Genomic DNA, 14,773 nt, shown 5'->3' with positions numbered 1-14,773 from the left:
TTCCTGTGGAAACTTGACTTGATACGTTTACGGGTGTTCCAAATGGCAACCACTCCCCGTGGGAAGGCTGTGGCCTGCAAGATGGGTGCTGACCACCTCTCAAGTGGCCTTGGCTACATGCCGACGCCTGGCAGGTGTGTTCCGAGGAGCCACCTTATATAAAGGGCAGATTTCAAGGTGGAGGCATCCACTAACCTGATAGAAAGATTCTGCTGTCTGACAGGGAGGAAATCAGTCGTTATCAACCAGTAAGGATCAGAGACACCGCGGGTGTGGGCAGCTCTGCAGGAGGGCGGGCTCAGGAGCAGCCACCACCCTCTTGTCACTGCCCGCCGCCTCCTCTTCACACTACAGCCCCAGAACTCCAGAACCAGAGCTGGGTCCCCGGGGCAGCCGGACGCTGGGGTGGACTCTTTCACCCTGTGTATGTGGCAGGCCCTCCGTGTCCAGCAGTGGCCTTGGCTTCTAGCAGTTTACAGGGCAAGGACAGGGCTGCATTCTCTCCCAAAGGGACTGCGTCCAGGGTCAGGCCTCCCTGCCTGTCAGAGTCGAGGCAGCAACTGGGATGGCCCCAGCGGGGGGAGCTGCTCTCCAGGACAGCGTGCCGTCCTTGCCATTGGAGAGCTGACCAGCCTCCCGGAGGAACATGTCCCGTGAGCTTGTTCCACAAACAAGGACACAGGGTCCACTTGCCCTTCCCATGGGCCCCGCCTTCCCTCCTGGCTGGTGGCCCTTTCACCCCACTGTTACAAGGAGCCGTCAGACCAGAGACCATAGCTGCACTGCCTGTCTGCAGGGCGGGAGGGCTTCCTGCTCTGCGCTGTTCAGTGGCTGCCTGGTGGGGCACCTGGGCACCCCCCCGGGGCAGGCCTGGGGAGCAGCTAGACAGCCTGGCCCGGGGCCAGACCTCCCAAGGGCCCCTTCTTGGGGTTAGGTAGTGCTTCTTACCTATGGATTTCTGCCTTCGCATCGTACCTCGGGGGAGGCCCAGGAACGGGCCTTTCGGGCTCCCGGGAACTGTGGGTGTCATCACAGCAATCCCCTGGCGCTCGTACACAGACTGCAAACCAGAAAGCTGGGTGAGACACGTCCTGGCTGGTCTCAACCAGAGGGCAGCAAGGAGGTCCCTGCACCGCCACAGGCCCAGGTGGTTCCAGGGTGCTGGGGGCTGCGTGGAGACCGGGCAGCCCCTCTGCCTCTCTGACAGCTCCAACAGTGTGGGATGCAGGCACGTGCTGCTCTAGGGACACCCTGCACCAGAGCAGCTGGACAAGGCTCTGTGGAATGGAGCCAGGTCAGGTGTCCTGTGAGAATGAGCACAGTGGCAGTGGGGTATGATGTGGGCTGTACCCTGTGGCCTTGGCCACATCCTCAAGCAGGGCCTCTGTAGTCCTCCTCTGTACAGTGGGCTCATGCTGGCCCCACAGCATGTGTGAAGGGGACCAGGCATGGGCGCTGTCTGGCAAGCAGGACGGCCCTACAGCCGCCTACCCGCCTGCGGCCAGGGGCTGGCCCCGCCTCGCCCCCCACCCCCAGGCCTGCTCTAGGAGGAGCCCAGAGCTCCCCTCCTCCACCTCGAGGCTGAGTTCCAGGTGGCCTCCTCCAGCCCCTCCACAGGTCCTCCCAGGGCTGCTGTGCCAGGCTGAGCTTGCTGCCCCACCCGAGGAGCGGGAGGCCGGGTGTGCACTCCCAGGGGGCACCCGAGGACGGCCTCGCCCCGTCCATCTCACTCTGTAGCCCTCCCTGAGGTTGGGGAAGGGAGGCCAGGGCCTGCTGTCCCACCGGGCAGGGGTGGAGGGTGTGGGGGACAGGGTGGGGCGTGTAGGCACGGTAGGGACACCATGTGGCCCAGCAGCTCGGGAGGTGAGACTGGGGCTGACCACTCTGGTCCCCGCCGTCCTTGGTGGTGTTTGTTCCTGGGCTCAGGTAAAGCTCACGCATCAGGCTTGGGGAGTTTGGGGTGTCGTTGTGGTGATCAACGGAATCACGAGAATACTAAGCCACACAGTAGTAAAGGGCATGCTCAGAGCAGGGCCAGGCGGGGGACACTGGAGCCAGTGAGCCGCGGCCCCGGCCCCGCCCTGGCGGCACTGCCTTTGCCTGGCGCAGCGGGTATTGAGAAGCCCTGCCCTCGTGGCCTGGCCGCTGCTCCCTGAGCCAGCAGGGAGTGCTTCTGGCCCGCGGTGGGGCCGAGGCGAGTCTCAGGTATGGCCCTGTGCTGAGGGTGTGCCGTCCATCCTCAGTGTCCACCAGAGGATGGACCTCTGTGCAGTGGTGGCCAGAGGCTTCTTCCACTCCAGAGTGGCTGTGTCTGAGGAGCACTCCCGAGGGCCTCTCTGGCCACAGCTCAGTAGTCCTCAGCTGGCACATGGGGGGACGCCCTCGAGGCTGGGGGCCGAGTGCCAGTGCTGAGGCCCCTGTGGCAGGGCAGGGCAGGGGTATGGTCTGCACGCCTGGGAGGTCCTCTGCACCTGCACTGACCCCTGCTTCTGTGTGCCTCTAGACCGCCAGCCCTCGTCCTGGGGACACAGTCACTCACGTTCATGTCTGAGGCTGCTGGGAAGCACCTGCTGGTGGGCCGCTGTTTGATGGTGGCCACTCTGGTCTCCATGGCCATGCTCTCAGCCGTGCGGGAGGGCTTGGGGGCCGGGACCGTCTCCTCTGGTTTATCTGCAACACAAGGTGAGGTTGGAGGGGCCAAGCACAGGCAGGAGGGCAGGGCTGGGTGGGGAGGAGGCAGGGTGCAGCAGCGAGGGGACTGGGCCATGCATCGCTCCCTGCCCCGTGCACCCCCCTCAGCGCCCACATGGCCTCCCCAGGGGTGCACGTGGACAGGTGGCCAAGTAGACCACAGCACCTCAGGCTCTGGGTTTCCTGAGGAGGCTGTATCCTCACTTCTGGGATCTGTTTTGGGCCGTGTTAACTGACTGCTAGAATTTCAAAGACACTCCGAAATGTGGTTCTTTTGGGCAACTAAGTGCATTTTTCAAGACAAGGGCCCTATATCCAAGGCTGGGACTTCGACAGTGTGTTCAGGAAGTTGGTGGGACACCCAGGAGTCCCCACTGTGATACTTTCTGCACAGGAAGTTCCCACTCATTCTTTCCACAGTAGAACATTTTGGTTTTTTCTTGAAACTGACCCACCACCAAGTCCCTGGAGCTGCACTGCCACCCAGTCACCCGGTACGAGAGCATGGCCTTCTGAAGGGCAGACCAAGTCCCATGAGCAGTTGTAGAGGGAAGGGGTCGTGGGGGTGTCAGCAACGCGCAGAGCAGCCAACATGAGACCCTGACACCATGGAAGAGGGTTGATTCCAGTCACGGCAAGAGATTCCAGGGTTCAAGGGGGCCGGCTGCAGGCCCAGTTCTGCCCTTGACCTCAGAGCAGTTCCACATGTATAAAGAGTTATCCAAAGAGGAAGGGAAAGAAGTGGAAGAATGGTGACAGGGACGGAAGGTGAGGCGGGGACGGAAGGTGAGGCAGGGACGGCCTGGCTTGCCGAGGTGTCTGCAAACCCGGTCTGCACCCCACTCTAGCTCTCTGGCCAGAAGGAGTGGAGTGGGTCGCAAGGTGCCAGGGAGTGTGGAGGCCCCGACCGTCCTCCTGCCCCTCCTGATGAGGTGGCCGCTCCCAGGTTCTCCTGTTCTGCGGGCTCCCCTCCCGGGAGCAGGCACCTCCCCTGGTGTGTGGTGAGCACCTGCCCCTCAGGGGCTGGGCAGGACGGGGGGAACACCCAACTCTCGTTCCTAAAGGCAGTGTGGTGCCCTGGGTTGCAATCAGCTGTGTCCTCACCCTGAGTTCTGCCACCCTCCCCTGCACCGAGGCCCTCATCCCCCGCTCCTGGGCCCAGATCCTCCTGCCAGTGTCTGTACCCCGACACTGCAGGTTCTCTTGTACCTCTGAGGCAGGCTCAGGTAAGGCCCGGGTGGCCTGCTTTGGAGAGCCAGCTAGGATGCATGGGGCCCGTTGGTCTGTGCCTGCAGGCTTGGCCCCTTGGCTGCTTGGCTTGGCCTTGGATGAGGGTGACTGCTTGTTGCCCCAGAGTATCTTTCTCCAAGGAAGGGGACCGAGGCCTGTCCAGCCCTGGGATGCTCCGTGCCACCACTGCAGTGAGTGGCACAACCAGAGTTGCTCTGGGAACCAGCAGTTCTTGAAGTGCTAGCCCTGGCTCCTTTTCTGCCGCCCACCAAGGGTGTGGCCTGGGGGACACAGCAGCCCTGGGACTTTGCTGCCGAGTTCCAGGAGAAGGACTTCGGCCCAGGGGACTGTGGGGCGCTTCAGGTGTAGGCTCCAGTGCACCCGCATAGCCCCGCTGCCTCTGACTGTGCACAGGGCGCCCTGCCGGCTGCTGGCTACCTTGCTTGGGCCACAACTCGGCAGGCTGACATGGGGGAGGTCCAGGGAGCACTGGCCTGGCCTTTGGGCCCTGATGAACTCAGTGGCTGGCAGTTACAGTGGGGCTCTGAGCACATCAGAGAGGCTGGACCTAAGGTGCAGAGGGCTGTGGCCCTTGCTGAAGGCCCTGGTGGGGACTCTGCAAGAAAAGGCTGGTGGCCAGGGTCTGATGTGCTGGGGACTGTGTCTGGGCGCCCTGGGGTGGAGGACTCGGGAGGAGCAGCTCTCCTATGGCTGAGAGTTGAGCCATGGAGTCCCAAGAAGCCCTGTCCTGGGCTGGCCCCTTCCAGAAGCCAAGGTTTGCTTCCTGGGTGCTGATGGGGTGGGCCTGCTCCCACCCGCGTGCTCTGGGCCTGTTGCCCTGAACCTCAGAGTGCCCCTGGAGTGTTCTGTGCTCAGAAGGAGTGGGCAGCAGGTCTTGTTCCGAGGCCACAGGGCCAGCGCAAGAACCCCCAAGCTTTCTGCAAATGGTGGGTACACAGGGTTAGCCAGAGGGGCGTTGTCCTCACCAACAGTGCCAGGCCCCGGAGGGGAGAGAGGCCATTCTCCCAGGGGAGAGATTAGCCCATTCTACAGGAAGACCACCCGAGGGTCTGAGACACTTAGGGTAACACAGGTAGGGACCGGGAGACCAGGTACACTTGAGCTCCGGCGAGGGTCACCAGTCCTGCCAGCCATCTGGACAGGGTCGTCTAGCTTTGGGGTCCATGGCAGCAGGACACACACTTGGGGATTGCTAGGGCTGCTGCCAGGTCGCCTGCCTTGTCTGGTGGGCTAGGGAGCAGGGTGGTGGGCATTGGTGGGCACCATCTTCACCAGTCGCACCCAGAGAGCTGGTGTGCTCCTGCCACAGGAGGAGTGTCTCTTGAAGCTGGGGCCACCTTGACCTTTGCCCTTCCCACCTCCACCTGAGACCCACAGAACCATGAGGGCAAGATGGTTTGTTAGGGTTAGGGCTAGAGATAGAGCTAGTGTCATGGTGAGAGTTCGTTTGGGGCTAATTTCTTTGATACTGGACAGGATTCACCTTTTACCTAACTATGCTCACTAAGTTTGCGGTGTCTGAAGGTAGTGCTGTTTGTGGGGTTGAGCTGGAAGAGGGGGCTCCCCCTTTGTCTCTTGGATTGCGGGCCCAGGGGAGCTGGTGACTTGGCCACTCAGCCCCACCCTTCAGAACTTGTTTACCAGGACACAAAGGTAGATCATAGCTTCCTCCTCTCACTGGGGCCCTGAGGGTCAGGTTTGATTCACAAAGCCCAGGTCCTCTGTCCAGAGCCTGGACGGGGAGGTGAGTGGGCTGGCCCCCTGCAGTGCTAGAGTGAAGTGCTTAGTGACTGGGAACAGTCCTCCCTGGGCTCTGACCCTCCAGGCAAGCTGACGCCCTCCTCACAAGACAGACGCCTTGGGCAGGGGTCGCAAACTCAGCCCTGGGCAGCGCGGGCTCTGGGCAGGCTTTTCAGACGTTCTGGGTGTTTCTTGGTGATGCAGTCCCCACCTGCCCACCTGTCCCCCAGCCTGTGAGTACCTGGGCCTCAGGTGGACAGAGCGGGTGCAGAAAGGCTGTGCCCAGATGTGGGCACATGCTGCTCTCCTTGTGCCTAGTGAGCCAGACAAGGCTGGCTTTGCAGGAGGATGTCCCCAAGCCCCTGGAGTAGGGACCCTAATGGCCTTGGCAGACAGGGAAGCCTGGTGCCACAGGGGGCTGTTTGGCTACAAGAACCTGCTGGGGAGCCCCCTCAGGGCAACTCCATCTTGTCCTGTGGCCACATGCCAGGTGGTACTGCAGCCAGAGCTCCAGGTCCAGGCCCATTCAGAGCAGGCACCCATGTCCCCTTGTTCCCCAGGATGCTCTTGGGGAGAACAAGACCAGGTGTTCTGGAAGTGTCTGAGTTCTACAGGTGCATTAGCCCCTCTAGGAATGGGGTACACCACTGTTTCCTGGGGCCTGGATGGCCTGGGGGCTGTCTGTCCAGGGCCACTGTTCCCCCGCTGTGTGGCACTGGGCATAGGTTTTGCTTACCCGTACAGGGCAGGGTGTGTGCCCATCTCAAGAGTGGGCAGCACTGCACAGGCTTCCTCCGGGACCCTGCTCCAGACACCCAGGGAAGCCACCCCATGTGCTGCTGTGGGGCCGCCTCTGGCTTCCTCTCCCAAGAGCTGGGGGAGGGGCAGGAGGTGTGACCTGGCCCACTCCTTCCCAGGCTGGCTGTGGTGCAGCCCGAGGTGTTGGGAACATGGGAAGTCACCGTCCATCCTGCAAGTCCGTCCCACCCCAGCCCGCTCTGCCTTCCAGCCTCTGCCTCTGCCAGGGCCTCCCTGGGCTGCTGTGTGTTCACTAGGGCCAGCCATGGTGGCCTTGTTGCCTGGAGCTTATGCCAGTGTCTGGGGCCTCGGGCAGGTGCCTAGAAGAACTGGGGGTCACGCAGCAGGGCATGCGAGAGGTCGTGGGATTTGAGGGTGCTTCCCTGTCCCACAAGTCTCCTGGGGCTGCTGAATCAGGACTGTGAGCCGGGCAGCTCAAGGGGACAGGAGTTTATCTGCTCGGTTCTGGAGGCAGGACGTCCACAGCAGAGGTGTGGGGCAGGGCCATGGTCCCCTTGCTGTTGCGAGGTGTCCTCCCTGCCCCCAGCTCCCGGTGGCTGCTGCAAGCCCTGGGATTCCCTGGCGTGTGCTTTCTTCTCACCAGGACAGGGCTGGGGATTTGGGCCCTCCTGACCGGCACAGCGGCATCTTGGCTCCACCAGAAAGACCTTATTTCCAAGGAAGGTCCCATTTGTAGAGACTCTGATTTGGGGGACACACTCTCAAGCCCAGTTTGAAGGCCAGGGTCCTGCTCCAGGCCCAGAGCCTTCCTGGTGTAGGACGTGCTCCCTGCCTGCCCTGTGCTGGGGGGCAGTGGCCAGCAGGGTACCTCCCTAGATGGGGTTGCTCTGGAGGAGGGCTGGGTTCTGCTCCTGGGGTGCACACCGGCCTTGTCCTAGCTGCTCACCGCCACTGCAGCTGTCCGTCTGCCTGTCCTCCTGGCCCACAACAGCCTTTCTGAAAGACCCCACCGTCAGTCCCCTTCCCATCACACAAAGGAGACTGAGTGTTGACAGGGACAGTCTTTGCCCACTGTGAAGGGGACGGCAGGTCAGGGCTAGGGCCAGGGCTCCTGCCTGCACCCCCTGACCAGTCAGTGTGGCCAGGCTCTGGCAAGGCTCTCAGAGGGAGTGTGAGTCACCAGCCAGGGCAGGCATGGCTGTGACCACCCGAGGGCCGGAGCTCCACGTCATGTGATGTGGAGAAGCTCAGGGAGGAAACACAGAGCACGCTGGGGGTGGCCACAGACAGGAGGGCCGGGGAACGGACCCAAGCAGGACGTGGTCCAGGCGGGGGCCTTGGGTGGCCCCGACACAGAGGAGAGACAGGGGCTCACGGCACACTTGACGCACAGGAGGCCACAGAGGGGTTCTCTTGGGGGTGTGATGGCGGGGGACTGGACACAGACAAGCACTTCCCTTACCCTTCTTCTTCCGCACTGAGGCTTGCAAATAGAAAGGGCGGCCGTGAGCCACTGAGCCACGCAGCCCAGGAAGCCCCGCCCAGCTCAGGGTGGTCCTCTCCCCAGCCCTCAGAGCTGGCTCTTTCCTCCCTGGGAACCCACCCCCTGCCGCTGCGCGGAAGGCACCTTCTGCCTCCTCCAGCACCCTGCACACAGCCCCGTGCTGGCCTGGGGAGCAGGCCTGCCTGCAGAGGGCACCTGGGGCCAGCGCAGGTCCTGCTCCAACACCACCAGCAGCCCCCTTTAAAGACCAATTGCCTGCTGTCTAGGAGGGAGCCCCACATGACCCCTTGGAAGAGGGCCTGGCCCCGTGGCTCCTTTCAGAGCAGATCAGGGGTCACATGCATGCCCGTGGCTCCTGCCGCGCACCCACAGGAATGCATGGGCTGTTCTGAAGGGACCAAGAGGTCAAGGCGGGGCCAGAGGAGAGGAGGGCTGTGGTTTCTGGTCGGGTGGGTCGTGCCCTGCAGCAGGGCTGCCTCTCCCAAGAGCCTGAGCCTCCTCTGAGCCTCAGATTCTAGCCCCAGCCTCCACACCTGGACCCAGGAGGACAGCAGCCGAGCGCCCCAGCCTGTGGGTGGTGTCCGCCAGGGAAGGTCGGGGAAGGGGCGCCTGTGCCTGTTTTATGCTTTTGGTAGGGGGCCTGGAGGTGTCCGTGGAAGGTTGGCATCGGTCACAGGCACTGTCCAGGCAAGATGTCAAGGAGGTTGTGCTCGCTTTTGCCCCAGGTCTGTCGCCTGCCCATGAGACCCGCCCTGGCCGCCACCTTCCTGCTGCCACTGCTGCCTCCCTTGCTCCGGCTTTGAGCCACCCTCTTTCCAGAGGTGTCCCTGGGCTCCCTGGTAACTCTGTGAGGTATTGTGCAGTGTCTGGGCAGCCCATGTGGCCACCTGTGTTTATAGGTCATCGTGGCTTGTGTGGCTAATCGCCACCTCTCCCAGTCTACCAGATGGGGACAAGTGGCCAGAGCGTCTGCTTCCTGGAGACTTTCCAAGGTGCCGCCCTGAGCCTGGTGAGCAGTGCCATCTGTGCAGGTCCCCGTGGGCTGCAGCCTTGGTCTGGGCCCTTCCTGCCTGTGCAGGGGCTCCGTGGGGTGCCCTAGAAGCAGGGTGCTGCTGTGGACGTGCTGCTCTGGGGGCCCTGCGGCCACTTACCGTTGTCCACCAGTGAAAGGCCCCAGAATCCCAGACAGAACGTGTTAGAGAAAGGAAAAGGTCACCACATCCTGCAGGGCTCCCGAGGAGCTGCCAGGGGCGCAGCTGCCAGGGCATGCAGGGCAGGAAGGGCGCGTCACCCCAGGGGAAGCAAGCCAGCAGAGGGCCGTGCAGGGGTGGGCGTGCGGGGCAGCAGGGCTGGGCGGGGCGGGGCGGGGCGGCTCTTACCCAGCTCCTCCAGCTCTGCGGTCATGGACTTGGAGCGCAGGGTGAGGGCTGTGGTCGGCGCTCGCTTTGGAGGTGGGGGAGCTGGATGGGCAGACGGAGACAGGTGTGAGCACCGCAGGCCCTGCTGCCCCTCCCCCCGACCTCTCCATTCCTTGCTCCTGGACATGGCACTGTCCAGGGGCCAGGCCCTGGGCCTGCAGTTCTGTGGGGAAGGCTGATAGGTGGGCAGGCCAGGCAGGTGTCAGTGAGGCCCGGGATGAGTCATGTGGAAGGGCCCTGCGGTCCTAGGGACTCTGGGCCACAATGGTTAGGACCTCACAGGTGTTTCGGGTGGACCGGGAGGCATTGTGGGCCGGGAGGCATTGTGGGCCAGGAGGGGAGGACAGGTGTAACCTCTGCAGAAAGGGAGGCACAGCCCTGTCCCCCAGGGTCTGCGAGAGACTCATAGCACAGTCAGGATGGCTGCAGCAGCTGTAGGCCCTCAGCCACCACCTGCCAGGCTGGGCACAGGCCCCACACCCACCCTGTCCCAGTGGGGACACAGGTCCCTTGCTCCAGCTGACGGGGTTTGGGAGGAGCTGGCTCTGTCCTCCCGGTACACAGCTGGAGCTCTTCCCCTCCCCTGCTGGATGGCCTCCCACTGTCCGGGCCCCTCCTCCAGTTCTGGGCATTCTCTCCCCAGCCCAGCCTTCCTGCTGTCTCAGGACTTGGTGTCCCATGTCCCACGCAGCTGTCCCTGGGAGAGCTGGCTAGGAGGATGGCTTGGCCTCCCCCTCCTTTCCACCAGTGGCCTGCGCTTGATCTCCTTCTGCAGGTTCCACTCCACTCTAGGAGGTGACCCTGGTCAATGTCATGGCTGGGGGTGGGGGCAAGTTTCAGCCCCCAGGTCTGGAGGCACTCGGCTGAAGGGAGGCCCATCCACCTGAAGCGGGCGTCCCTTCCAGGGCCCTGCAGGGGATGTACCTTGTTTCCTGGCAGTGTCCTCAGGGTCCAGACTCCTGGTCACCGTGACGACCTTTAGGACAAGGTGATTCCCTCCCTGGCGGATCATGTTCACCACCTGCCTGTGGCCAACCTTGACGACATTCTCGTTGTTGACCTGGAGGAAGACAGGGAGCTGGCCTGAGTGCGGGAGCAAAGGCCGCCGGGGCTGGGCGGGGACAGCGGGGAGCCCGGTCTTCTGGGAGCCAGAGTGCTTGGGGGAAACTGGGACAAATGCCCGTGGTGGGGTCACCTGGCTGTAGCCCAGGGCCCTCTGCAGCTTCCGGGGACAGCTGGTTCTGGGGTGCCCGGTGCTCGCTCCTGTGGCTTAGGGCAGTTCTCATGGCCTGCAGGTCCCTGCAGAACCCAACAGGCGTGTCCAGGGCGGGCTGCCCACCCTCTCAGCAAAGGGACCTGTGGCACTTAATCGCTTCTCACGCTGACCCTGACATGGCCCCTCCTCCTCTTTCCCTTTCCGGAAGCCTCAGGTGGCACAGAATGGGGATCAACAAGGTTCAAGGAGTAGAGGGGCTGCCCTGGCCCGGGGAGGAGGGGCAGTGCCCCTGTGTGCTGTCCTGCATGACACAAGACCAACAGGGGTGGACGGGGCAAGTGTCTGGTGCCTGCTGTGCACACGGTCCAGCGGCAGTTGTCCAGTGCTGTACACACCTGCTTGCCCCTGCCACCACACTGCACCTGGACAACAGGCTCCACACCTGTCACCCCTGCGCTCTGCCCTGTGCCCACCTTACGCTATCTCCAGCTACAAGCAGGAGGGTCAGACTTGCAGGATCAAGTTTAAGACCATTTACATGCAGAAGTACTGACACCTGTCCCTTGGTGACCGCCAGCCACCACTGGACTTGCTAAGAGTCGAACAAGGAACCCAGCTGATGCAGGAGGAGAGAAGCTGGAGTGGGCGATAGAGAGCTGGCTGAGGGCAGGCGCAGCGGCCACCTCGGGCACCTCCTGCTCCTGGGGTTCCCTCCACTCAGCCCGTCCACAGGGACTCCCGCCTGGGAGTCTTGATCATTCACTCATCCACCCAGTACTTTGGTCATGAGTGACCACTGAGAGCCGGGAGGCCAGGGCTAACCCAGCTGGCCATATCCCTGCACACAGAGCTTCTGTTCTCATGGGGAGTTGAGAGCCAGATGGGAGGAAGGAACACTGGGCGCCACTGAACTAAGCTGTGCAGAGGAGAGGTCCCGAGGACCATTCTGCCATCTCTAGCCATCCTGCAGCCCCCATGACACCCGCTGACCCTCACGGCCCCAAGCTGATTCTCTAGAACTCTGGTTCCCCGGAGTTTCTCTCCAAGTGTCTGTGGTGGGACGTTGCCCTGGAGTGACCTTGGCTGTTGAGGAAGCAGACACTCACTCCTGGGTCTGGGAGGTCAGTGGGTTGGGGACCCTTCCCTCTGAAGGTCAGGGACAGATGCCACCCTCAGGGGAGGACAAAGGGACGAGATGCTAACAGTGGCCTCTCCTGCAGCTCAGGGACTCGCACCTGTGCTGAAGGCCTGTGCAGATGGGCGGTGACGGGACCTCGGGGCCCCAAAGGTCACCGCCTCCCCCGGCTGGCACGCCTGTGTCCTGGGAGGTGTGCATGGGGCACCACATCAGGAGGACATGGAGGCCACCCGCCACGCCCAGCCAACACCCAGGGGCATCGCCAGGCTGCTGTCCATGAAGCAGCTCAGGGACAGCAGGTCCCAGGCATGCTGCTCCTTGCTAGGGCCTCGGGCAGGACAACAGCCTCTGTCACATAGTGGTAGCCCTGCAGAGCCCCTAGCCTCCCGTCATGTAGCAGGGGCATGAGCGTGGCCACCTCGGGACCCTGTAGGCACCCTCCACACCAGGAGGGGCGCTGGACCCCGGCCACCCAGCCACCACTGAGCCAGGGTCCTGCTGTCCTTCTCTTGGTGCCGGCTGCTTTTGGAGGCTCCACAGAGTCTCATTCTCTGGAGGTACTGCCATGGAGCCCAGGGGGCCCAGGAGTGCTCTGCCACTGAGCCCCAGCCCCAGCCTTTTCTCTTTTTATGTTGAGACAGGGTCTTGCTGAGATGCTGAGGCTGGCCTTGAACTGGTGACCCTCCTGCTCCTGAGGAGCTGGTATTAGGAGAACATGGCAGCCCCAGCCACTTTCAGGATGTTGGAAGGGGACAAAAGGAACCCTTCAGGTAACTGGTCTCAACCAGACCAGGGGACATTTGTGAAGTTGATTTCAATTTGAGACGTGCAGGTGACGGAGCTGACCCAGTGCTGACCATCCAGAGCCAGGATCACACGGAACCTCGCCCTGTGCCCACAGCCTGTCCCTCTATGGGAGCAGGAACACATGTGAGGGGCCTGCCGTTGGCCTCTCTGCATGTGGCAGAGGCAGCGGCCACATGTCTCTACCCCACAAGTTCCTCTGAACCCCACACACCAGATGGACACAGAGGTGAGGTCTGGGGACCCTGGGGGGAGCCCCTCAGGCGCCTGCAGGCGGCCCGCAGCCCTGGTGACAGACACTTGCCTTACACAGTGCATGGGGCCAGGACTCCCATCTCCTGAGCCGCCCAGAGCTGCTGGCCTGTCCATCCAGCAAGGCCTAGTGGGGACACCTCAATGTCCATCTGTCCACACCCTCCAGGTGTGGCTTAGGCTCTGCCACAAGGCACAGAGCACATGGTGGGCCACCAAGCTGTCCCCAGGGCAGGAAGCCCCGATGGAGAAATGGCTGCCCCGACTTGGGCCGGGAGCACACCTGTCTGCCAGGGACCCTGCAGGGCACAGGGCCTGCCCAGAGTGGGCGGCTCCCACACCTTCCCTGTCTATCCCAGGAGAGCAGCGGGTCTGTCCCAGCTTGCTGCCCGTGTGGACCCTGGGTCACCTCTCCTGCTGCCCCGAGGCCCGGGCTCACGCCCGCCTGCTCCTTGCCCTACCCGCTTTCTGCCCGTCCTGCTCTGGGGCCTTTGGGCACTGGTCACCCCCACTCCACCCAGATTGGAGAGGCCCTTACGGAGATGTGTGCCCACAGTGAGGCCTGGCCGCGTCCACGTGCCCGTCTCCCTCCACCTGTGCAGGGGTATCTTGCTGGGGGTGAGCCATGGCAGTGGTCCCCAAGGCTGGATTCCCTCCTCAGGGAACGCGAGCCCCTTTCCTGGACAAAGGGATGGGCTTCTCAAGCTGCAGGGACACAGGGGTGGCAGCACCCCGCAGCAGTGCTCTGACCTTGGTCTCTCTTCGTCCTCTCCCCTCCACCAGGTCTGGAGAGCTCCCTGCTCTGGAAAGCAGATGAGTTTGCTTATCTTCCCCAGAGGAGAGGCACCCTCGGTCAGAGCCGGGTGCAGGGCCGCTTTGCCCTGGCGTGGGTGGGCTCTGGGGCACCTGCCCAAGGCACGCGAGGCCACTGCGGCTGGAAGGGCACACAATCCACAAGAAGAGCAGGGCGGGGGGGCTGGGCATGGGGCGCTGGCCTTGCACGTGGGAGGCATGGGGTTGAGCCTCGGCACACGGGAGATTAATAAAGGTATTGCCTTCATCTGCGACTAAAAAGATGAATTAAAAAGAAAGACGAGCAGGAGGAAGGCACACGGTGCCTGCAGTACACGCCACCTGGGCCTCGCTGGTGGGAAATGCTGCAGGACCTGTGCAGGGAGTCCCTGTCCACCACAGCAAGCGCAGAGGGGCACCAGCTGAGTCCCACGCCTCTCAGCCTGTGGACAGGACAAAGCCAGCTTAGCTGGCCGTGGGTCTTCGGAGCCAGCCTGTCCTTAAGGCAGAGGCCACGGAGTGCTCATGTTCTGACGGAGCCCCGGTGTAGGGAGGCCTGCTGGTGCCTCACCTGCCCGCTTGGCATCCTGAACTCACGGGTTTGATGCCCCTCAAAATCCTGGACCTTCAATTCTGGCGTGCTGCCACCAGGGGGAGTTGCTGCACCCACACCAGGCTCCGGGAAGCCCTGAGGCTCCTGGAGTTCCCGCCTCACAAGTCCCAGGCCCAGTGAAAAGCCAGAGAGAGCAATGTGCCTCTCCATGTGTTATCCCCACACAGACAGGGAGTGAATCCCACAGCCAGGTCCAGGACCCCAAGCCCCAGGGCGTTCAGCCAGTCAGGGATCAAGGCGGAGCCAGGCCTTCCTCATCAGTAATGCTCCCACGTGCCGCTGTTCAGAATATCAGAGCTGTGCACACTCCCTCCAGGCCAAGAGACTAACACTGCTCCAGGGTGGTGGTGGCAGAGGCCCTCTCCTCGGCCGATTCTGCGTCTCCCCGTCTTGAAGTGCCTGTCTGTTGTTGCTATGGTATTTACGCTTTAGCTCTTCTCTGCTGGCTCCTGGCTTTGGAAAACGATGACTTAGCTTGCGATTGCTCAACAGTGGCAGTACTGTACTTTGGGCCTGTTCTTTGTGGTGGGTGTGCACTGTAGGACGTTTAGCAATGTCCCGGAATTCTACCCACTAGATGCCAACGGCTACCCCT

At 62.7% G+C, this 14,773-nt stretch overlaps 1 protein-coding gene across 3 annotated transcripts in view; it reads right to left on the bottom strand.

Moving 5' to 3' along the window:
• Positions 1-14,773, bottom strand: part of Shank2 (SH3 and multiple ankyrin repeat domains 2) — a 198,270-nt gene that overhangs the window by 12,340 nt on the left and 171,157 nt on the right. Inside the window, exons 8-13 of one of the 3 annotated variants that reach the window (XM_026414152.2) lie at positions 10,288-10,423; positions 9,325-9,405; positions 7,904-7,924; positions 2,540-2,670; positions 949-1,060; positions 196-216 (exon numbers count right to left, since the gene is read on the bottom strand). In XM_026414152.2, the coding sequence (XP_026269937.2) occupies positions 196-216; positions 949-1,060; positions 2,540-2,670; positions 7,904-7,924; positions 9,325-9,405; positions 10,288-10,423 (502 nt within the window). The remainder of the gene's footprint in view (positions 1-195; positions 217-948; positions 1,061-2,539; positions 2,671-7,903; positions 7,925-9,324; positions 9,406-10,287; positions 10,424-14,773) is intronic. The other 2 variants (XM_077797377.1, XM_077797378.1) reach the window with 2 other exon arrangements.

Source organism: Urocitellus parryii, chromosome 4 (genome assembly GCF_045843805.1).
Source record: "Urocitellus parryii isolate mUroPar1 chromosome 4, mUroPar1.hap1, whole genome shotgun sequence".
NCBI lineage: Eukaryota > Metazoa > Chordata > Mammalia > Rodentia > Sciuridae > Urocitellus > Urocitellus parryii.
The sequence above is the reverse complement of the archived record's forward strand: the minus strand, read 5'-3'. Positions and strand labels throughout refer to the sequence as shown.